Source organism: Cynocephalus volans, chromosome 2, assembly GCF_027409185.1.
Source record: "Cynocephalus volans isolate mCynVol1 chromosome 2, mCynVol1.pri, whole genome shotgun sequence".
NCBI classification, from domain to species: Eukaryota; Metazoa; Chordata; class Mammalia; order Dermoptera; family Cynocephalidae; genus Cynocephalus; species Cynocephalus volans.
This window is the reverse complement of record NC_084461.1, coordinates 6,098,332-6,121,859: the sequence shown is the minus strand read 5'-3', so window position 1 is coordinate 6,121,859 and position 23,528 is coordinate 6,098,332. Positions and strand designations below refer to the sequence as shown.

The 23,528-nt window shown below is 40.4% G+C and overlaps 1 protein-coding gene across 2 annotated transcripts in view; it reads left to right on the top strand.

The window, feature by feature from the left end:
- The window catches only part of NSUN2 (NOP2/Sun RNA methyltransferase 2), a 30,508-nt gene extending 9,493 nt beyond the window's left edge, over positions 1 to 21,015 (top strand). Inside the window, exons 7-19 of one of the 2 annotated variants that reach the window (XM_063085925.1) lie at positions 1,167 to 1,359; positions 3,350 to 3,424; positions 4,424 to 4,554; positions 8,815 to 8,888; positions 9,595 to 9,725; positions 10,173 to 10,269; positions 13,637 to 13,821; positions 14,155 to 14,247; positions 15,081 to 15,216; positions 16,040 to 16,120; positions 16,430 to 16,568; positions 17,885 to 17,924; positions 20,045 to 21,015. In XM_063085925.1, the coding sequence (XP_062941995.1) occupies positions 1,167 to 1,359; positions 3,350 to 3,424; positions 4,424 to 4,554; positions 8,815 to 8,888; positions 9,595 to 9,725; positions 10,173 to 10,269; positions 13,637 to 13,821; positions 14,155 to 14,247; positions 15,081 to 15,216; positions 16,040 to 16,120; positions 16,430 to 16,568; positions 17,885 to 17,924; positions 20,045 to 20,327 (1,658 nt within the window). In that variant the 3' untranslated portion in view covers positions 20,328 to 21,015. Of the gene's footprint in view, positions 1 to 1,166; positions 1,360 to 3,349; positions 3,425 to 4,423; positions 4,555 to 8,814; positions 8,889 to 9,594; positions 9,726 to 10,172; positions 10,270 to 13,636; positions 13,822 to 14,154; positions 14,248 to 15,080; positions 15,217 to 16,039; positions 16,121 to 16,429; positions 16,569 to 17,759; positions 17,865 to 17,884; positions 17,925 to 20,044 lie in introns of those variants that run through there. The other variant, XM_063085926.1, reaches the window with a different exon arrangement.
- Positions 21,016 to 23,528: the final 2,513 nt, after the last annotated feature.

Below are 23,528 nucleotides of genomic sequence, written 5' to 3'. Positions count from 1 at the left end.
GGTGTTTCTTTATCAAGCCTACGTATAGCAGATAGATTTCACAGTTTGAATTTTCGGTAGTAACAGTTCTCCCCCTAGTCCTCCCTCTCCCCTTTTTGATTACTTAAGTGCCTTATGTGAGAGGCTCTAGAATGTAGTTGTTAAAGCTGATGTTAGACCCCCTAAGTTCAAATTTCACCACCATTTAATAGGCAAGTCATGTGATGGTATTAAACATCACATATGAAATGGGGTATCAGTGCCTACCTTGTGGGGATATTACAAGACTTTACAATGCTCAGAAAATGACAGCTGATTATAATGTCACTCGTGCCCCTTTGTAGGGATTCTATTTAGTGAAAAGAAATGCTGTCCATAGTGTGTGTTAGAGTCAGCCTTCATCTCATTCTTCCTTTTTTTTTTTTAAAGTCAACTATTCTAAAGTCCTATTTTCTTATATTACCTAATGGTAATATCTTTGTCAAACAACCTTCTTTATTTTTTCCTGTTTTTAATTATTTCTCCAAATCAGTAGTAAAGAGTTTTGTTTTCCCAGCAGGAGAAATTTCTCCTCTTTGTATAATTGATGTTTTGCATTTCATATTGTTTCAAGGAGTGATCTTGATCAAAAATATTATAAACATATTTGCCCTTTTTGCTGGGGGTGTGAGAGGAACCAGAAATGAGCAGAGGCATCACACACTTCCCTTGCTAGCAGTAGTTCTTAGCCCAAGGGACCAATCAGAGTCTCCGAGGAACAGCTGACATATTTAGGTGTTTACACCCTACCCCAGGTATCTGCACAGTCTAGAACAGAGCCCTTGCACGTGTGCAGTATTTTAAAACACTTCTCAGGCAATTCTGTCGTTTCTACACCTTTCTCTTTTCACCCTCCTTTGTAATTGATAGTTACTAATGAAGCACATTTTTGGCACAGAAATTGGTACAAAGTGAATAATTGTTGAACAGATGAATCTTGAGGTCTTGAAATTTTGTGTGTCCATAAAATCTGTACAGAGCCAACTGGTTCCTTTTTTTGGATCACTTACGGATTTCTACACAATCTTGATGTTGGGTCTTAAGCTTGGTGGATTGCTGCTTCTCACTTGTTGACCTAGAGGTTATGTGTTTCAGAAAATTATTCCACTTGTGCTGTTTCACCTCACACTGCAATTTTATGTTCTCAGAGGGATTTGTTATTGCTAATGATGTGGACAACAAGCGCTGCTATCTGCTCGTTCATCAGGCCAAGAGATTAAGTAGTCCCTGCATCATGGTAGTAAACCACGATGCTTCCAGCATACCGAGACTCCAAATAGATGTGGACGGAAGGAAGGAGATTCTTTTCTATGATCGAATTTTATGTGATGTTCCTTGCAGGTATTTATATTATTAAGAGGCCAGAAAGCCCAAAAGCCACTAAGGCAAGCAATTCAGACATAGACTAAAGTAAAGCTGTGCACAAATACATGCATAATTGTACAGGTGATTCCTGTGGCCACAGGTAAGTCCAAAGAGGGAGAAATGGTGAGCCTGGCCAGCAAGTGGATGCCCAGAGATTTAGTGATAAATGGCCCAGCAGACATGGGATACAGAACCGAGATACAGAAAGGAATGATTGGATAGATAGTCTTAAAAAAGATATAAAGAAAATACCTGAGGGGAAAACAGAATTGTAAACTCTCATTGTGGTGGATTTCAGGATATTATTGCTTCGAATGGTTTGTGTATCTCAGGTATTTCTATTTGTTCTTTCAATGAGTATGTAAAAAACTTTGTCATAGAATAATTCATAATCACATTGGGTTTTTGTGATAAGTTTTATGTTATTTAGTATAATAAAAGAAACTTAGAAGTTTAAACTTTTGAGAAACTCATTTTATCTGTGTGTTTATACCTTCAAGTTATAATTAACAAATTTTAAATATTTAGAGTGTATGTATAAAAGAATTTTGTGGCATAACTAAATAACAGTTTTTCCAAAAGGAAAAGAAAAACACAGCTTAAGACATCTGTTTAGTTCCCAGAGGCAGTGCATGAATGGTGATCCCAGGTGTTAATACTTTTTGAAAAGTAAATTTGTTGGGATGAGTTCAAAAACTGCCACAAAACTTGTTAGGACTAAACATGGTGTTTTGATAATGGTACCTCATTATGGAAGAATTCCATTTTATTTAAACAAGTGGCAGATTTATTGTGTGTGGCAGAACTCTGAGAGTTGAAGCCAGTAGGCCTGGCTAGTTGGCTTAGTTGGTTAGAGCATGGTGTAGGTGACACCAAGGTCCAGGGTTTGGATCCCTGTACCCACCAGCTGCCAAAAAAGAAAGAAAAATTGCAGCTGGTAGCACTGAATATGGCTGAGTGTTAAAATACCTGAAAAACTCCTTTTTAAAGTAAAATTTAAAATAGGTCATGAACTAAATTCCTTTTTTTCTAGGTTGCAGTTTTCTAGTTTTCCCTGGAGTTCTATGCTTTCCTATCCCTGTGTTCAAGTGATCAGAAATATAACCCATTAGTTGTATCATATTCTGAGAATGAAGTGACCTTATGAACAGCAGGTTATAAGCTAAAGAAATTCCTGAAGTTATGTTGACGTTTTCACCATACAAGCCAATGGCATACAGCCAGGGATGTCATTTGAAAGTAGGAACTATATCTCATAGGACATTTCCATCCTGTGGATCCTTCTTCACTTCAAGCATATGTGACCAGACCGCCAAGGAAAATTAAACTTTACAGAGAAAGCCAACAAAGGCAGGAATTACTCCTGGAAAAACCGGGTAGATAAAATTAGACAGAGACAGAAGATTAATGAATCAAGTCTTTATTATAAAATATACATGGAAATAGTTTCCGTTAATAAAAACATGAGAATAATTTTCATATAGAAAGTGAAAAATGTTTAACTGTGACTGTACGGAAAATTTAGTTAAAGGTATTACATTAGTTTAATTGAATTTGCTGTGGAAAACCATCTATGAGAGTTATTTATCTGATTAGATTATCATTGTCGATTAACTGAATTTCTAAATAGTAGTATTCAAAGTTCTGTGTCCTGGGTCTGCAGATTAATTTTGCTGGTATTTTTCCCAGATGGAAGCAAATTAATACCTCTTTAAGTGTTGAGTGGGGTTTCCTGTTCAAGTCTATTATTTTCTTTTTGGTTGAAAATTGAAGTATAATTAAAAAGTGTAATATATTTGAGGGTTTCTAAAACAAAGAGAATTGATTGTAGTTTGTGAAAATTCAGATTGTTTTCTAAGTGGTATTTATATTACCTATTCTGTAATTTAGCTTGACTACAACATCTGTTAAACTTTAATCATGTATTTGTATAGAATTTTAAATTCTTAAATATCTTTCTTCCCAGTGGAGATGGCACTATGAGAAAAAACATTGATGTTTGGAAAAAGTGGACCACCTTAAATAGCTTGCAGCTACATGGGTAAGTAAAACTTTATAACTGATAATACTGCAACAAATAGATTAACTAAAGATTTATTGTTAAATTATGTAACTGAACATCCAGGTCTTTAATTGTAGAATGACAAACATCAGAGTGATAGTTAATGACTACCTTTATGAGCGTTTGCTTATATGTCAGAATTTGTTTTTTAAAACTTTCAGGAGTAGTAATTGCAAATTGTATGCATTTCAGATACACATTTATTAAAAATGCCTCCTGTAAAAATTTCTGTTAACATTACAAACGTGTTTTTTCCATGGAATGACTATTTACTTCTTAATGTCTTACTAATCTTTTTCCTCCCCATTTTTTTGTTCTTTTTTGTTGAGTATTTTTTTTGCATGACATTTTGATCTCTTAGAAATATTTTTTGGTTGTCATTTTTATGATAGGAGAAATGCTCATTAAAGAAAATTTGGAAAATTAAAAAAAATAAAAGTAAATCTCATAATGCAGTCATAACTTCTGTTAATGTTTGGCATGTTGTAAGGATTTTTCTGTTTATAGGGATTTTTTAAATACTTGTTTTGAATAGTTTCAATCGTACTGTCTATAGAGCTTTGTATTCTTTTTTCATTTAACATGAGAAATTAGGCATTAAATGTAGAACTGGATGATCTAAAGTGTGCTGATGAATATTTACCACAAGAAATTTCAGCAGGAGATTTTGTTTCTCTATTAATTACTTATTACCATTTTTGTGACACAGAGGCAAGAGTTAAAATTTATGAAAACAGTATCTGAACATCAGTTGAACTTAGAGCCTTAAAGATTTTTTTTTACATAAATGTCATAAAAACTTGTCATAACTGTGTGACACAATAAGTAGGTGCTTACAAGTATATGGGGGCCTTCAAAAGCTTCATGGAAAGATTTGTATTATCTTTTAATTCCATTTTTCCAGGAACTTTTTGAAGTCTCCTTTTATGTACTGTATGGATGTGTTCAGTTTCATGGTAACCTAGTGTGAACCCTTAGCTTACAGCTACGGATTGCAACTCGGGGTGCTGAACAGCTGGCTGAAGGTGGGAGGATGGTCTACTCCACATGCTCGCTGAACCCCATTGAGGATGAAGCAGTGATAGCATCTTTACTGGAAAAAAGTGAAGGTAGGCGTACTTGACAAGTCTTTTAATAAAAATGTGTGCTTTTCAAAAATGTGTTTTGCTGTGGTATGTATTTCTATAAACCTTTTCCTGGGCATTTGCTTATATGACTAATCTGTAATCATAGCTCCTTAAATCAGAGGTTCTACTTAAAAACATGTTTATATAATGGACTTGTCATATTTTGTGAATTATTCGGAATTTGGTGGTTTGGAAACAAACAGAGCGTTGCCACTTTTGTTTTTGTAAGTTTAAAAGATTATGTCATATCCTTATCACACTGTTTTTTTGTTTAATTTTTAGTTGTGGTAAAATATACGCAACATAAACTATGAAATATACACAACATAAACCATTTTTAAGTGTGCAGTTCAGTAGTGTTAGGTAGGTATATTCACATTCTTGTGTAACCATCAACCCCGTTCATCTCCAGAGCACTTCCTCTTGCAAGACTGGAACTCTGGACTCATTAAACTCCCCATTTTCTCTCCCCCACCCCTGGAAACCACCATCCTATTTTCTGTCTCTATAATTTTGACTATTTTAGGTAATAGAAGTGGAATCATACAGTATTTGTCTTTTTGTGACGGGCTTATTTCACTTAATAGTGTCTTCAAGGTTCATCCATGTTGTAGCATATGTCAACATTTCCTTTCTTTTAAGGCTGAATAATAATAATCTACTGTATGTGTAAACTATATTTTGTTTACCTGTTCACTTGTCAGTGGACATTTGGGTTCATTCCTCCTTTTGGCTATTATGAATAATGCTGCTATGAATATGGGTGTACATCTCATTGAGACCCTAGTTTCAATGTTTTTGGACATATACCCAGAAGTGAAATTGTTGGATCATATGGTCATTCTGTCTTTAATTTTTTGAGGCCTCACCATACTGTTTTCCATAGCAGCTGCTTCATTTTCCATTTCTACCCATAGTGCACAAGAGTTCCGGTTTCTGCACGTCCTTGCTGACACTTGTTATTTTCTGTTTTGTTGTTGTTGTTGTTGTTGTTAGTAGCCATCCTAATGGGTGTGAGGTCTTATCACACTGTTTTATACTGAGGGACCAGACAGATAGTATAAAATGTTCTGAAACAGCAATTTTCATAATGTTTTGATGCAAAATATTATTTCTCCTTTTATGTTTTGCTGAAATGTTAACTTTTCCTTAAAGTAAATGAGAAATTTTTCTCCTTGAAGCAAATAATGAGAAATTTCAAACTTACTGTGTTTCCATAATAGAATGGTACCAAATATTCTGCACCCGTGTGTGTAAAGGAAGTTGAAACATAACTAGTGAAAATATGGTGTGTTTCCTGAGGCAGTGTCCATCACCTGCTGTCCCGAAGGTTAGGCTCTCCCAGTGGCTGACTGGTCTGGGCTCTGCTGTAAGCCCCCTCATTATTCATGCCTTTAGAGTCCTTTAGACTGGAATTTATATGTTGTGTTTATTTTGTTTCCCAATTCTTATATTTTCCCATGCTTACATAGACCTACATAAAGATGTGATTTCTGAATGATGTTTTTTGTATGGTAGTGATCTCCATGGTTTGGGTGCTCCTTTATTTCAAAAGGTATGTGAGGAGAACTATGGAAGATATAGTTTAATAGTTGGTTTAACTGTAATAAAATCATACCTATAGGTATTTTGGGTCAGATATTAAAACTATTGAATCCTTATCAGATTTTTGTTTGCATTAGCTAGGAATGTAGAAAAATTTGATTTCAGGTAGCTTGAACAACACAAACATCTCATGTATCCCTTGCCACACCACTGTCTGGTCTTACATCTCTGAGAAACAGAAAATTAACTGTGCACTTACTGTTTTCAAATTCCAGTATTGTGGGTTCTCAAACTGCTTTCTTCACTAGTGACCTTTGTCTTTTTTAAAAAATGACTTCCTCTGCTTTCTTGGTGAACAGTTTTCTTGACTTGGAGTAGATGGTCATAGCCTCATCTTGGAATGCTTTGCTTAAAATTTTTGTAGATTCTCTAAGCATTTGGTAAGTCTCTGCTGCCTGATTAAATACTCTATGTAATTGTTGTTCCTTTTTCTGTTTTAAGCTTATGGCGGGGCCAAAGGCCAGGTCTCCTGATTACTTAGGAGAAAAAAGGCCCTTGTCATCACCAGGTCTGCTGTAACTTACGGTGGCGGCGTTCTCTGCCTGCACTGCTTGCTGTTCCACCTCGTGCCTGCCCAGCTCTGCCTTCTTACATTTGAGATGTTTGCCATTCACATACCTTATTTCCACGAAATGGTCCCCACTCAAACAGAGAACAAACCTGTGTGCTCCGTGGGCTAGCTGTTTTATGGAGCTCCATGTGCTTTCTGCCATCATCATTTGTTTCCTGAAGGTGCCACCTTTTTGAAAGAATAGCCTAGGTAAGAGGGTGTCATCTAAAAGTAGACTGAATCCAAGTTCTAGTTCTTAGTCCCGTGGGTCTGTTTACTGCAACAGCAGGGAAGCATCATTCTCCTGAAAACCCACTGATGTGTGGTGGGTGAGTAAAGAAAATCTCACACATGCTGCACCCAGTTAGAGGTTAAGACTGAGCAGGAGCGATCCAGTGCAAAGTGGAGTGGGGGAGAGCTGCAGCTCCAGAAAGAAAGTGAAAATATTGGAGGTGGGGGGATGGTGAGGAGGGACAGGCAGATGTTGGGAGAGTCATGTGGCGATGATGGGCATATCCTCTTCCTGTCCAAAACTTCTTTTAATTGTGGATTTCTGTTGGTCTTTCTGATTCTCAGATTGGCTTTTCCTTTTTGTATGTTTAGGATCTTATGGCTGTTTGTCTGAGCGGACTCTTGAGAATCTTTCAGACTTCACTGAATTTCTAGGCTATAGCTCGCTTTATCTCCACGTGCATATTTGAGAAGTGGGAAGGTGTCTTGAGAGCCCAGTAAATAACACTCTGTTTCCCTGTCCAGGTTCTGAACCAATTGACAAGATAACAGAGCAGGGCAGACTAAGGCCAGAATTGCATCTTTGTTACTAACAGAGCTGATAAATGTGCTTTCAAGTACTGATCTTTCAAATTAGGCTTATTCCCTCCCCTTCACAGGTCACAGGAAGTGCTAGACTGTGGTATACGGTAAACCTTTGTTCTAAGGGCAGTCTCCCCTGTAAAATTGGGAGGAGAAAGTGGAGAAAGCAGACAGTATGCCAGGTTCTTCATCCAAATTCAGGAATCATTTTAGCTCTCCAGGGTCCCAGGGGAGATACCATGAGGGGTCACTGTTGGGGGGAGTTCTTGGTAGGGGCTTGCCTCTGCCTCCACAGAGGAGGTTTCAGAGATCAGGCAGTACTGTTAGGCCAGCTGGTTTTATGTTTGTGGGCTTTCTTATTTAGAAAAAAATTATGCATTCCTATCCTTCAAGTAACTGCATTGATTTTTGCAACATTGTCTTCTAGCCTTTACTGTGCTGAAGAGTTTTGATTGTGTCTCTCCAAATTTTATAATGTACTTTTTCACTTAGCATTCCAATATCAGCTGATAAACGTGGTCTATAAATGCTGCACAGTGTTGGCAGCTTCTAACCAGGTGCTGGCAGGAGGTCACTCCTGAGGCCCCCCTGCTCATTTATGAGGCCCCTGAGCAGTGTTTAGTTGAAAACACCAGTTTCTGTGTACCTGCATTCCTATTTAATGTTAGCTTTTAAAAGGAAGAATATTCAGAAATAATAGAAGGCAGTAAGGTACTGGCATGAAAGGTTTCTTAATGTTCCATGTCTACCTTGAGGGTTCTTTTGCTTTGTTTATGTAACTGTTCACATTTTCATTGCTTGTCCATGGAGCTTTGTTGGATTTTCCTCTTCTGTGAGGCTGTCAAATCGGTATCTGTGATAGTAGCTGGTTTAGAAGATTCTTATAATTTCACTGTTTTAAACACTTAAGGTTTTCACAACTTTTTTCCATTTCTTCTAAAATTGGTCTGTGTCCTGATAGGCAGTTTTAGAAAACTTATTGGGACCTAAAACTGAATGTTTAAAAATTTCCAAAGTTCATTTTAAGTGTTGCCTTTTGGTTCTGGGATGTTTGACATAAAGACAGGAAGACCCAAATCATCTAACTGGTATGTACCGCCCCAGTCTCAGCCCCAGGCAGCCAGTGATCTACTTTCTGTTGTACTTGTATTTGCCCTCCCTGGACATTTCCTATAAATGGAATCATGTAATACATGATCTTTTGTGTCTGGTTTCTTTCACTGGGCCATGCCTTTTTGTGGGGAAAAAAACAACCTCTTGTTGTTGCTATATAGGTGCTTTGGAGCTTGCTGATGTGTCTTCTGAATTGCCAGGACTGAAATGGATGCCTGGAATCACACAGTGGAAGGTAATCTTTCTGTGGCAACTTTTATTTTTGGGGGCAGCTGGCCAGTATGGGCATCTGAACCCTTGACCTTGGTGTTAAAACATAGTGCTCTAACCAACTGAGCTAATAACCAGCCAGCCTGTGGCAACTAATTCAAAAGAGCAGGGACAGCTTAACAGACTTAGAGTCATAAAAATTTTAGAGGATTCACATTTGGATAACTTGAATAAATATTACATCTGGTTATGCAATTTAGTATCAATTTCAAAATTATATTTAATGACTAATGGTATGATTATACAAATGCGTTTCTCTGGCAATGGAAGTTTTTTTGCCTTTATTCCACCTGTAGAAGCCAGTTTTCTTATTCTCATTCCCGTAAGTATAGCTTTACTTTTTTGTGGGCTGGGATTCAAGCTTTGATTCCAGTATGAAACAATTCTGTTTACAGAGGCTTGTATGAAAGGGGAAAAAAAAATGTGTGGAAAATGTTCTTTTATTTGTCATGGTTTTTGGAATGAAAATGTCTTCATCTTTGTTTATATGTAATTTGGGGAACTTCTAGAAAGATTGTTTTCGTTTTTATCTTTGCACATGGTTTTCCTGTCTTTGGAGAGCACGAGAATCACCATTTGTTATGTTTGAGAGCATTTATACTAGTCCCCTGTGAGTTTTCTTATTATTAGGTAGTGCTGTTAATGTAGAAATGTGCCCGCTCGTTTTGCAGGTAATGACGAAAGATGGACAGTGGTTTGCAGACTGGGATAGTGTCCCTCACAGCAGACATACCCAAATTCGACCTACCATGTTCACACCAAAGGACCTGGAAAAGTTACAGGCAATGCACCTGGAGCGGTGGTAAGTTTGTGAGGCTCTCCAGGGTTTGGGAAGGTGGGTAAGGCCGAGTTCTCTGATGAGCTGAGTGGCCTTGTTGGTTTGAGTTAGAGGCAGCAGGTAATGTGGATGCAAGGCCTAACCAGCACCCTGGCCAACCTCACATGTTGAAGCCTTCCAGCAAGTAAGACGTTCTCGGTGCCTGTTAGTCACTGGCATCAAGTGTTTATAAGTAGTGAAATTGGTTAGAACCTAAATGGATACTTCATGAATTTTTTAAAGATTACATGTTGGCCCCTCTGTGAGTGAGGGTTGCCTTACTATTTACAATAAGATGTGGCTTTTCTTTCAGATCATCTTTGTATTTGCCTTAATACTAAAAGAATGCATTTTGGATCAATTTATATATATATATATATATATATATATATATATATATATATATATATATTGTTTTATTTTGTTTTTTAGCCTTAGAATATTGCCACATCATCAGAATACTGGAGGGTTCTTTGTGGCAGTATTAGTGAAAAAATCTTCAATGCCATGGAATAAACGTCAACCAAAGGTAAGGTTTTTTTCTCAAAATAACATAATATTTGATCTTTTTGTACATTTAAGTTAAAAGCTAACAGGAGTTCAGTAGAAGTGCAGAGGCAAAGAGGTTTTCAGGGTGGGGTGGGGATAGAGAGGACTGAGGCTGAACAAGGGGAAATTCATCTAAATTTGGAGTTTTCCAAAAGGCAGAAATTTCTCATAGGGGATAGATAAGTGGAAAAGATGGTATTTGGAAAATGTGTTCCCTCTACATCTTAAATCCAATTATTTAATACAAATTGAAAAGACATAAAGGTTACTCTGCGGCTCAGAAGCTGAAGGTCCTACTCCGCTACTTCTGTGCTCCAGTACCTTGTGGGTGGATCATTTCAGCTGATTGTGGCAGTATTAGTGAAAAAATCACAGAACTCTACTGACCTCGGGCCAGCCCGTCTTCCCCTTGGCTATGAGGAGTACTGAAAGACTGCATCCAGGCCTGGCTAAAAAGCTGTGACCTCATTTGTTTGTAATGAATCAAACCTGCCTGCTGGTTCCTTTCTTAAGGATGGCACGAAGCAGAGTGGGTAAGAAAAAGCAGCCTTCCTAGTCTTGGCACACGGTCCCCTTACCGTGTGCTGTCCTCGTCTTTATCAGCCCTGGTGTTACTGTATTTGCTCATAAGTCAGCCTTTCATGGTTGTAGAACATGACCTGGAACCAAAGTCTGAAAGCTGTATTTCTTTAATTTCCATTAACTTGAAAATTAGGACAAGTAACACTTAGCCTTTGGACAAACAGAAAGGAAACGATTCCTCAAAGAGCTCCAGCAGTCCTCTACGGCACCGCTAGTCCAGATTAACATTTGAATGTACAGCCTCAAACTGGTTAATGGGAGAAACTGCACATGTGGTGCAAAGTCACCATGGTTTTCCTATTAGATTAGAAAACATTTTAGTTTGAGTCTGAAAGTCTCTTCATCTTAACTCTGGTGAATCCCACTCTTCCCTCTCAAGAGTAGAGCTGTGGATGTTTAGATCAGGAGCAGGGTTTCTAATAGAAGTAGAATGGGTGCTACATGTGTAATTTAAATTTTCTAGCAGCCACATTAAGAAAAGGGTGAAATTACTTTTAATAATGCTTTCTATTTATTTCAGTGTATTTAAAATGCTATTTTCATGTAACCAATATAAGAAATTATTAATGAGATATTTGCATTTTTCATACTAAGTTTTAACAATAGCATGTGTTTTACACTTTAAGATACATCCTACTTTGCACTAGTCACATTTTAATTGGTTAGTAACCACATGTGGCCAGTAGGTACAGAACTGCATAGCACAGGTTCAGAGCCTATCTTATATGTGTGTATAGTACTTTAGATTCACTTGCATTTGGGACTACGTTGACATTTTTGTCAGGTTACTACCTGTGTAAATGGGTTTTTACTTTTCCATCAATTCGCCACTGATGTGGTCTTACTTTTTAGAACAACTTGCTGTCATTTACTCACTTAAGTGTGAGGGTACTTAAAAAAGTTTGTGGAGGGCCGACCCCGTGGCGCACTCGGGAGAGTGCGGCGCTGGGAGCGCAGCAGCGCTCCCGCCGCAGGTTCGGATCCTATGTAGGGATGGCTGGTGCGGTGCACTCACTGGCTGAGCGTGGTGCGGCCGGTCAAAAAAAAGACAAAAAAAAAAAAAATGGTTTGTGGAAAAATCGAATTAAAAGATAATGCAAATCCTTCCATAACTTTTGAAGCTGCCTCGTGTTAGTACTTCCTCTTCCTTTTCTGTTGTTATGCCAGTTCCTGTTCATTTAGTTCAATAGATATGTTTTGTTCACCTGCCCTGCGTGTTAGCGCCTAGCTTGTGCTGCTGGGGGCCTTACTGATAACGCAGAAAGAGTCTTGGTCTTCAGGTGCCATCATCTTGTTGAAGTAGTGAGGCAGGTTAATACACAGCTGCAGCTCAAGCCAGGGAGACTCCTCCTGACATGTGCCTCTGGTATTTCCAGGGAGGCAGTATTAGATCGTTGAGGTGGACAGAGAAAGCATCATGGAGAATCTTTGAGACCAGCTCTGTGAAAGAAGGCCACATTTCGAGAAGAGAGCTTAGGATAGTAAGGATGTATACCATCACTAACCTTGTCCAGAGCCTTGAGATTTTCTCTTCTGTTTTTTGTTTGTTTGTTTTTAACATAGAAATAGAACAAATAGTCTGGGAGGCAGTGTTGCATAGTATTAAGAGCTTAGTATCTCAGACTGTGAATCAGATCCCAGCTCCTCCACTTATTAGGTTTGTGACCTCGGGGAAAATTTGGAACTTGCTTTGTGCTGAAGTACCCCAGGTTGTAAACTTATTTCATAGGGACTGGAAATTTACTGCTTTTACCAATCTTGTGACCTGTTAGAAAGGACATATGTTTTTCAAAGATTTTTTTAATGTAAGTAAAATATTTTATTTTCAAGTCCAAATTCAAATTATTTCCCTAAAACAGAAGTTCATTCAACAGGTGTTTGGTTCCTGGAGATGTGCTTTGTCTTTCTCCTAATTCATAGCAGTTCATCCAGACGGTCTGGGACCGTGCTCACCTTCCTTTCTTACGTTGCTGTTATTTATGTACTTGTCTTTTTGCCCCTGCCCAATGCTTTAATACTCATGTTTGACTGTGTCCTTTATTGTCCCTTACACAGAGCAGAGGCACAGTCAGCATTTTTAGATCAAAACAAACTGATGATGTAGGCCTCCACTAAGAAAGAGCCTGGGTATGCTCTTTATGGGATTAAGGTAGAATGATCTTTAACCCCGAGAAAACAGTACTCATGAATTCATTTATAATAGCAAATGGATTTAAAATGACACATTAAAAAAAAAAATCTATTGTCTTTTTTAATATACATGGGCACTTCAAAAAGTTTGTGGGAAAATGGGATTAAAATATAATATGAATCTTTCTATGAACTTTTTGAGTATATGATGCTGTGTAGTGTAGTAATCTTTTCCTGTCCTCGGGGGATACGTTCTGAGACCCTCAGTGGATGCCTGAAAGCACGGATAGTACTGAACCTCAAATGTACTGTGTTTTTCTGATCTGATAACCTAGAAGGCCACTAGTGACTAAAGGGCAGGTAGCATATGTGGATGGCATGGATATGCCGGAAAAGGGATGATTCACACTCCGAGCAGGATGGTACGAGATTTAAAACTTAGAATTGTTTACTCCTGTGGTTTTCCTTTTAATATTTTTGGACCATGGTTGACCATGGGTAACTGAAACTGTGGAAAGTGAAACTGGATAAGGGGGACTACTGTATAACTGTTTTTGTGAACTTGGTGTTTTAAATTTTCTTTTAGTAGTCCAAAGTATGTTCTTTGTGTTTAAATGACTTGTCCCCTATGACAGCTCCAGGGTAAATCTGCAGAGACCAGAGAAACCACACAGATGATCTCTGCAGATGCCGCAGAAGGGAAACCCACAGACACTTCCGAGCTGGACAGTCAATCAGTCACTGGAACTGGTGATCCAGAAACAATTCAGACAACCGAGAATTTAGAGAATAATGGCAATAAGAAAGATGGCGTGTGTGGGTGAGAAAAAAGGTTCCATCTCGATCCTAATGATCTAGTGTCTTCACGGCTTTCTGTGACTAAATGGGGTCCCCGAGCCATTGCCGTAGTGGTCTTGCACGGTGGGTTGAGAACACAGTCTGCGTTTGGTGTTAATGCATGTGCTGTGCGAGTGCTGTGTGTGTGGCGGGGGTTAGGAGGTTTCCATGTCTGCCCGGGCACAGGAGACGTGGACAGAACCCAGGTGCACAGGTCTAGGGTGAGCTTTGGGTGGAATGGAGGAATGTGCTTTTGGTTTTTGACATTATTTCCCAGATTACAGACTCATTTATCTCATCCTTCTTCCCTTCTTAGTCCTCCTCCATCAAAGAAAATGAAGTTATTTGGATTTAAAGAAGATCCATTTGTGTTTATTCCTGAAGATGACCCGTTATTTCCACCTATTGAGTAAGGATTATTTCATCCTTTTTAATACTTTATTTAAAGAATTTGACTGTAGAGTAATAAATGCATAACTGGTCACATTTAACCATTGTTTCATATTTAACTGTGTATAGCTTTCTCTTTTTTTTTTTCCTTTTTAACTGCCTTTAGAGCAGGATGAAACTTAAGAGATTGTTTAGTCAACTTTCCAATTTATGTTGGAAGAGAAACTGTACAAAGGTAAAGATGATATAGAGATGAAAAAACTCCGGACTGTGATTCCAAATGTAAACTACTCAATTGAGTTTAGAGAAGACCAGTGGCCCGAGGCTGCCCAATTCAGTTCCTGTTTGGCAAGTGAAGCATAGTAGGTCTGGTTGGGGTGGGGACAACTTAATTAGGATTGCTGTAGGCACAGCAGGGAGGAAAGTGCTTAGAATAACAGTCTCAGCTTCATCTGTTTCCTACTAATTAAATTTTAGTATATATTGACCAAAATGGCCACTTTTTTTTTTTTTTTTTTTTTGATAACTGGTTCTTTACATACATTTGTAAAAAATCTCTCTTAAAAAGCCTCAAAAGTAGTGTTCTCAGGTCATTGTCATAGGACTGGCAGTTGAGGGGAGAAGCTGCACTTGTTCGTGTAGGTCCGTGATCTAGTTGGGCCCCGAATAGGTATTGCCTGGAGGTTTCAGGTGAATGTAGGTTAGGTTGAGAAGATGGGAGTCTGGAGCAGAGCTGCCCACCCTTAAACCACACTAATAGAAATTGAATTCTGTAGGGGGAGAGTAAGGGGTTTAGAGACAGTCTCCCAAAGTTTGAACTAAACTTCTAAAACAGCACTATTTTGTTCACAGAAAATTTTATGCTTTGGATCCTTCATTCCCAAAGATGAATTTGTTAACTCGGACTACGGAAGGGAAGAAAAGGCAACTCTACATGGTTTCTAAGGAGCTGAGAAATGTGCTGCTGAATAATAGCGAGAGGATGAAGGTATGAGCCACACAGACAGGTGACTGGTGTGCTTCTGTGTCACAGACAGGTGACTGCTTCCCAGCGAGGGTCCCTGATCCTGTCCTGTGGTTTCAGAGCTGTTGGCAGCACAGGGCTGAGCAGTCCCTCCCAGAGTCCTGGATCTGGTGGCCTTTCTGTGCCACTCTCACAGCTGGGTGAGCCTCAGTGAAGTTCTCACAGCTGGTCCTCTTGGGAGAGAAAGTGCAGAGGGTTTGGAGGCCGGACTGCCACTGCTCCTGTGGGCCCTGGTGATTTCATCCCTTCAAACATTTTCCTTCAAATTTTGCCATTTTTAGTCCTCTTTTTTTATTTACTTCATTACTTTTCTAGTACATTTCCCCTTCGCCTGTTTATTTAGTGCAGCAGATCGCCAAGTATGAGCTGGGGTTCATGAACTGAGAATTGTTTTCATAGTGATGCTGAGACGTGATCCACCTTTTTCACTTTCCTCTCTTGGGTGTCTGCTAGGGGTGGTGGGGGGACACACGACATGTGACAGCATCTTTGCCCTTGACAGCTTGTGTGCTGGTGTGTTCTTGTGTTTTCAGAGTTTCCCAGTTTTAATTCTACTGTAGTAATTATTTGTTTCTGTGAGCCATGTGAACAGAAGCCATTTTCGAGTATCAGTCAGTCTTGAGAACCCCCGTTGTAGGCAGGCAGCTTCTCAGAGGTTTTCTGTTTCTCCCTCCCCTCTCCCCTTCAGGAGCTGCTTACATACAGCCTTGCCTCCTTATAGTACAAGGGATCGTTTTAATTATCCTGTGTTTGTCTTTGTGTTCTATCTGATTTTTTTCACTTACAGGTTATTAACACAGGGATAAAAGTCTGGTGTCGAAATAACAGTGGTGAAGAGTTTGATTGTGCTTTCCGGTTGGCGCAGGAGGTAATTTTGGAAGTAGACTTGAATGGCACTGGCCATGAATAAATGTGAAGCAGTTGGGAGCAAATGGGGCTTTCTAGCCAGTGAAACGAGGTCTGCAGGACTCAGAGCTGACTGGCACCTGCTCGCCATCTGACCCTCACAAGTTATTGCTCCTCCAGGGCATTGGTGCCCTCTGAGGGGTGGGTTCTGCACCTGCCCAAGGTCAGGGGCTGTGGCGAGGGCCGGACACTGTACACAGAAGGTCTCTGAGAGTGGATGATTGTTGTCATTCATGAATGGCATTACAGTGATCTCTCTTTATTTCCACAGGGAATATATACGTTGTATCCATTTATTAATTCAAGAATTATTACTGTGACAATGGAAGATGTTAAGATACTGTTGACCCAGGAAAACCCATTTTTGAGAAAACTCAGCAGTGAGACGTATAGTCAAGCCAAGGACCTGGGTAAGCAGTGTGAATTGCAGAGAGGTGTAACTAGTATTATTTTTATAAAGACAGTAAAAATCTATGTGTTTCTGTTTTTTGGCATATTTCTTAATTTATTTCAATGTATTTCTGCTGACTGTGCCAGTTTCCAGAGGGCTTTGTAGAAACCTAATTGACATCTCAAAATATTCGGTACCTAAGGCATCTTTTGGGGTTGCTCTACTTCCCCAGGCCCTCGCAAGGTCCCTTGTTGCTACCCAGCAGCCCACAGTGAGTCTACCAGGTGGTTGGGGCTGGCCTTCTTTTGAGCAGCCCCTTGGGGCAGCTTGTGGGGCTAGAGAGGGGCCTGGCCTGTGTGAGCAGGCCTAGCAATCCCACCAGCCACAGCTCTGGACGGGGGCAGGGGTAGGGGCAAGTGTAAGCAGGTCTGTGGCGCTTGGGTTCATCTGTGTTGTAAGCTGCACGAGAACAATTAACATAAGGTATCTGGTTTGTTTGGCATTTTAACTACCCTTGTTAAATCAAAATAATACAGTCTTACCACCAGCTCCTGCTGTTCTGCTAGCCAACCAAAATAGATTACATGTTGCACTGTTGCTTTCATATTTCGGACACTTCATTTCATATCACTCTAGTGATGTTTTCCCCCAAGCGTGAAAGTAATTGTGCCAAGCTATACTTTGTTTTTCTTTCGTTTTCATTCCTGTTTGTTTTTTACAACTTGTTCAGTGTTTCTGGCTCAATTTGATGAGAACTACACAAATCAGTTATTGTAGTTATATAATCGTATCTCTCACATATTTAAAACTGGAGGCCTACAGGCTATAAAACATGCTGAGCTGAGTGCTTCTGCCTGTTGTCTCCTCAGGCAAGGACCACAGTTTCAAGTGGAGATGATTTTAGAGGATAAGGGAACTGACTGGACTTTTTTCATCTAATCCTACATTTAGTATTGCAGTATCATTTTTGACAACTTTTATGTATTATTTCATGCTGTTTCTAGGAATTGGAGCTGCAGTTTAATCAATCTTGAACTTGGAGAGTTAATCAGTAGTTAATCCCTAGGCTCTGTGCTTCTGAGAGTGACTTGCTAAGCAGCTTCACTGTGACTCCCTAGGTGGCTTTTGCCTCAGTCCTCCTGTGGATTGTCTTCACCATGTCTTTTGGACTTGCCTTCATGTATTCAGCAGGCCTCTTTTCTCCACCTAGATCCTTGAGACCAAGAGTGTGGATTGTTTGTTGTTCTCTTCCCTCAAATACTTAACACAGTGCTGGGCACATGAATGTGCCACTAACTGGAAAGCTTGGCAAATGCGTGTCCATTTCTCTTCCAGCGAAGGGCAGCATCGTGCTGAAGTATGAACCGGATTCTGCGTAAGTCAGTACCCGCCTGGTCGTCACTAGACATGTAGTGTTCTCATCTGGAGGGGAGGGTGTGAGGGGTGTAAGAACAAAGACACACCAGCTGGGAGGCAGGTACCGATGACAGGGCTAGACGGGGGCAGAGCAGTGCACGTGGGGCCCCTTGGGATGTTCTCCCGGTGGATTGTATGTGGGCAGGGAAGGGGCATCTGGGTTTTTGAGTTGAGCATCTGTCATCTCCTATAATGGGAAACAAGGAAGAACTAATATACTAAATTTGAAATACTTGAATTGATATGAAAGTAGACATTAGGGTAAAAGCTGGATAGAAGTATCAGGAATTCAGGGGTAAGTTGGTCCCGGCTGTAAACATTTGGCATTCATGAGCACATAGGTCCTATAGAAAGCCATGGGCTTGATTAGATAACTTAGAAAAGAGAAGGCCGTTCAGGATCTTGCACTGGGAGATGCTAACGTTAGAAGAAGAGAAGTCAGTGAAAATGGGAGCGACATGGATGCCCTCAGGAGTAAAACCACAAGAGTGATAGTGAGGAGCCAGGACACCAGGGGCAGCAGGTTCTAGGGGGCTGGGAGTAACAGATGGCGTCCCGCCAAGGCTGTGACGGCGGGTGGCGGTCAGTGGAGTGGGAGAGATGGGGGCACTGATTGGAGATGGCCCAGGAGCGGCACGCAGGGAGAGCCAGTGTGGGCAGTGCCTGAGAGGTCTCTGTGAAAGGCAGTGGTGAGCTCTGTGGGTGAGGGCGCCGGGGCAGGGAAAGCGTAAGATGGGGAGGCTAGGGCGTGCCTGCGTGCTGACGGGAAGACATGAAAGAGGACCGCAGGTGCAGCACCTGCCAGGCTGTTTACAGCACAGTTTGAATGAAGACCCCGAAATGTTTTCTAAAAGTAATGGTACCATGTGGCCCAGATGGAAAACATTTTAAGATATGGCTTCATTTTTCCACATATAAACACTGGTTTCTACTAATTGAAGTACACAGGTGAGATGACAGCTTCAGGAATAATTATTAGATTTAAAAGAAAAATATATGAGTTTAGGAATTTCTTGTATTTTCCTGTGACTTTTCATCATTTTATTGTCTGCTTTATAGCAGGAAAAAATGGAAAGGTACTGATGTAGTACCCTCTTTTTATTGGTTTTATTTCTCTTTTCTTGGGTCAGGTCCTTTTCTTTTTGTTTATTTTTAAATGTATATTTGAAATGTATATTTTTAAAAATATATTTAAAACCCTCTGTGTCCCTTCTTCAGCCTGTGTCACTGGTGCCTAGTATAAAGTAGGTTTGGGACATTGTGTTAAAGCCTTTAGGAGCCTAAACATTAGACCAGAGTCATGTATGAAAGAAATTAAATAACAGTATGCATAGTACCTGGTAAGAGGTGATCTGAATAATATATGTCTCTGTTAGGGGAGGAGTTGACACCCCCTGGGGGGGGGGGGCAGATGGTGAGTCTGTAAGTAGTGACCATAAGGTAGGGTGCCGGTAGTATCCAGCAGGTTCGGGAAGGTGGGGACATAGAGAACATGGCATGCTGGAAGCAGAAATAAGCAGTGTGCCCGGCAGGGCTTGGATCGTGACGAGGGGTCGCTAGAGACCAAATGACGTGGAGCATTGCGTACTGAAAGAATGGGCAGTGCTGGTCCCAGTCCTGGTTCTGTTGATTGGCATTGTTACTTTGGGCAAAGGCACCAGGCTCTGAGGAACCTCAGTTTGTCCATCTGGGACAGTGCAGGGTGAGCTTGAGGAGCACGTGAAGAAATGCCTCTTGTTCAGTAGGATGAGGTGGCACACGTAGGACTTCAAAGTTGAGGAGGAAGGTTATAGAAATTCTAACATACGGTGTTTGTGAAATCTGCAGATCTGGGGGTTAGTCGTGAACTTTCAGAAGGAAAAACTGGCCAACCCAAGGGTGTTGATCTTATTCAAGACGTGAAGAAAGGGCCGATCTTCCTTTGAGAAGACCCACCATAGGACCTCAATCTAAAGTGTCCTCCCAGGAGTTGGGGGTTTTTTGTGGGACTTTCTTTGTTTGAGAAATTGCATATCAATGTCTCTTTAGATGCAATTTTGAGAACATTTAATATTTACATGAAACCATTTTTATTTTTAGGAATCCAGATACCCTTCAGTGTCCCATTGTGTTATGTGGATGGCGGGGAAAGGCCTCAATTCGAACTTTTGTGCCCAAGAATGAACGGCTTCATTATCTCAGGATGATGGGGCTAGAGGTGTTGGGAGAAAAGAAGAAAGAAGGGGTTATTTTAACAAATGAGAGTGCAGCCAGCTCTGGGCAGCTGGAGGACGAGGTGAGTGAGGAACAGAGAACAGAAAAGGCTGACAGCCCAGACACAGCGCCAGGCTGTGACCCGGCTGGAGCTGACCGGTCCCCATGAGAAGGCTGAGGAAGCCAGGGAGACACCCCGCATACATGAACTGCCCTCCACCTTGGTCACTGGTGTCCGAAGTCGTATCCAGAACTACTTCTGACCTGAAAGGTGTGTATTTTAAAAGACCAAAAACTGATGGGATGACAGGGGAAGTCTTTGATCAGTACTGCTTTAACATGGAACTTTTAGTATTTTTTTCACATCGTAGAAATTGATCGTTTTATTTTGTTTCTTGGGCCAAGCTGGGTCTAGTGTGTCTCTTGCTGGTAATAGACTTTCACCATTAAAGTCATGCTTCTGTCAAGGAATGAAACTGCCCTTACAGAAATTTCAGGTCCCTTTCATTATGCTTATATTGGTCTTAAGGTCCAGTATTTCTAAAAATTATTTATAGAAAGAATCTATAACTCCTTATGAATTCTTGGAAAGTTGTACTGTAAGCTTTAATAATTGTATGAGTCGTACATTTGAGTGCGACAGAACATGCAGTGGGTTAATGTCTGAGGCCTCAGATGACTTCTGTGCCTGTTGTAAGAAAGGGTAAAAAAGGCTGTTCTTAGAGTAAGAGCTGTATTGCAAAGTGTGATGCTAATTATGAGGGGTCTTATGTGCTTTGTTAAATGTAGTGCTTTGCAATTTTATTTTTAAATGGGGTCTGGGATGTTTAAATAAAAGGGTTATATTAAATAACGTGTACATATGTATGACTCTTGTTTTTGCTCCCTGAGGCAGAAAGAGCAACCTGGTTTTTGACTAAATGGAAACGTTAGAATCAAAGCCTTCTTATCTGGCAAAAGTAATTTGACTGTTAAGGCTGCTGTTGAGTAAGGTCAGTCAGCTCTCTGGTGAGAAGCACTTGGGGCAGTTTCTTCCTGCCACCTGGAGGGCAGGAAACCGACTGGGGAAACAGGAAAGTCTCCAGTCCTGGGATGGGCTTTCTCAGGTACTGGTTAGAGAGCCTGTAGGTGATGCTAATCACGTAGGAGCTGCAGGACCATTTCAGTCAATCATGCTTATTGATGGCTTCTGGCTGCGGGTGACACAGCTATCAAGACAGTTTCAAAGTTTTGAAGTACAAGAGTAGAGTGGAGTGGTGAGCTTTCTTGTCCCTGCTCTAACTGTTATGAACAGTCTTATTTCATTACCATCCTTGCTTTTTTCCCCACCCCACTTCCCTGATATTTTGAAGTAAATCCCAGATACACTAGCATTTCATTCGGCAGCATTTCCAAAGATAAGGAGCCTTTTTCTTTTTAAAGAGTAACATAGATAACTTCACACCAAGTAACTTAATATTCAGATTTGCCTGTTCATCTTATATTTTTTAATTGGTCTGTACAAACATGGACCACAGACCATTGCATTTGGTTGGTTTGTCTCCAGAGTCTCTTTATTTGAAATACTTTCACACTCAGTAGTATGGAGAGCTCCTCTTCACCTTTGTGTAAGTTCTCCAGTTGATATTTTTCCACATTTACATTAGCGTTTTTCTTTCTTGTGTGTGTGTATGTTAGTCTTATTTTTTCCTGAAGCATTTGAGAGTAAGTTGCAGATACGTTCTGTTACTTCTTAATACTTCAGTTTGTCTTTCCTAAAAACAAAGGGCCTCTGAACTCCTCACAGTACAAGCATCAGCATCAACATTGACATGAGGCCACCATCTAACCAGTGAGCTCATGCTAGTGGCGCACTCGTGTCCTTTGCAGCCAGAGAGACATGTGCTGCCTTTGGCTGTCTTGTCCATTGAGTTACTCAGTCTGAACAGTTCCTTGTTTTTTGTGACACATAGTTTTGGGGGCCACAGGCCAGTTACTTTGCAGAATGTCCTTCAGTTTTGGTTTGTCTGATGTCCCTGTGATTTATGCATTTTTGACCAGAGTATGACAGCTAGTGCTGTGTTCTTTCACCGCAGCATGTCAGCAGGCTCATGATGTTGGTTTCCTCCTTATGGTGATGGCAAGTTTTACTTTAAGTTAGTGTCTGCCTGCCATGTTTCTCTGGCAAAAAATTAGTGAGTATTTTGCAGGGAGATATTTCAAGACTGTGTATTCCTCTTTCTCATCAAACTTTTAACTTTTGTTTCATCAAACATCAAACTTTTACCAGGTTTAGCATCTTTTGATAATTATTGCCTTAACCAGTTTTTACCATGATAACTGCAAAATGCTGATTTTCCACTTTTATCATTTCTTCTACATTATTAGTTTGCATTCTACATACATTAAGCACTCTTCCCTCTCCCCTATTCCTTTATTCATTTGCTTTTAGCAGTATGGTTCAAGGATTCTATTTTATTCAGTCAGTTCTAATCTGTTATTATCATTATTTATTTTGATGCTCAAATTGTCCCAGAATTGTCCAGTGGAAGCTGCTTACAGTTGGTTCCAGTGTCCTATATGCACCCATCTTTCTACTTTCTGGCACATTGAGAAAGATCCTGGGGTGACTCCTGGAGCCCTGGCTCTTTGTGGTGGAGCTTGGTAGTTAGAAACCAAGGTCTGGTAGTAGGTGTGTTCGTTGTTATTTAAGTGTCATTTCATATAGACCCTCTCAGTAGATACAACCAGGAAATAAATGTGTACACACACGCACACAAACATACATACATCTGTATTACCTTCACTGTTAAAAACCGTGTCACACCAGTACCTGTAATTTCAGTGCAACATGCTGGTTTCACTGTAGGCACCCCCTTTCCATATTTATAACTCACCTCTCTAATAGTGGGTGACATGGCCCTGATTTTCCCCACTCTTTTCATTTATTTGTTCAACCCTTGCATGTATTAATGCCCCACTTTTTGCTGGGGCTGAAACCTTAACCCTTGGCCTTTGTTTTGGTTCTGAAACCTCAGACTGTGGCCATTCTGAAACCTACTAGCTATGCCAGGGCCAAAACGTCACCACCCTTCCTCCAACCCCTGCCAGCGACCTTTGCTGGGCTGGTGCCTGGACAGGGCACTGAGCACAGTGGAGGGCCTGGGTGCCACACAGGTGCAGGGGCTTAGTGACTGCACGCTGCCCTTCCCTTGGCTCCCAGAACATTAGCGCAGCCAGAATTTGGTCTCCAGCAGGAGGTTATTTATTGGAAGAGGCTTCTTTGGAGAACCTGTCCAGCTCCAGAAAAGCCCTAAAGAGAGAGGCATTGGTGTTCCCAAGAAATGGCCCCTTCGTGTCACCCTATAGGAAGCCCAGTGATGAGTCACTG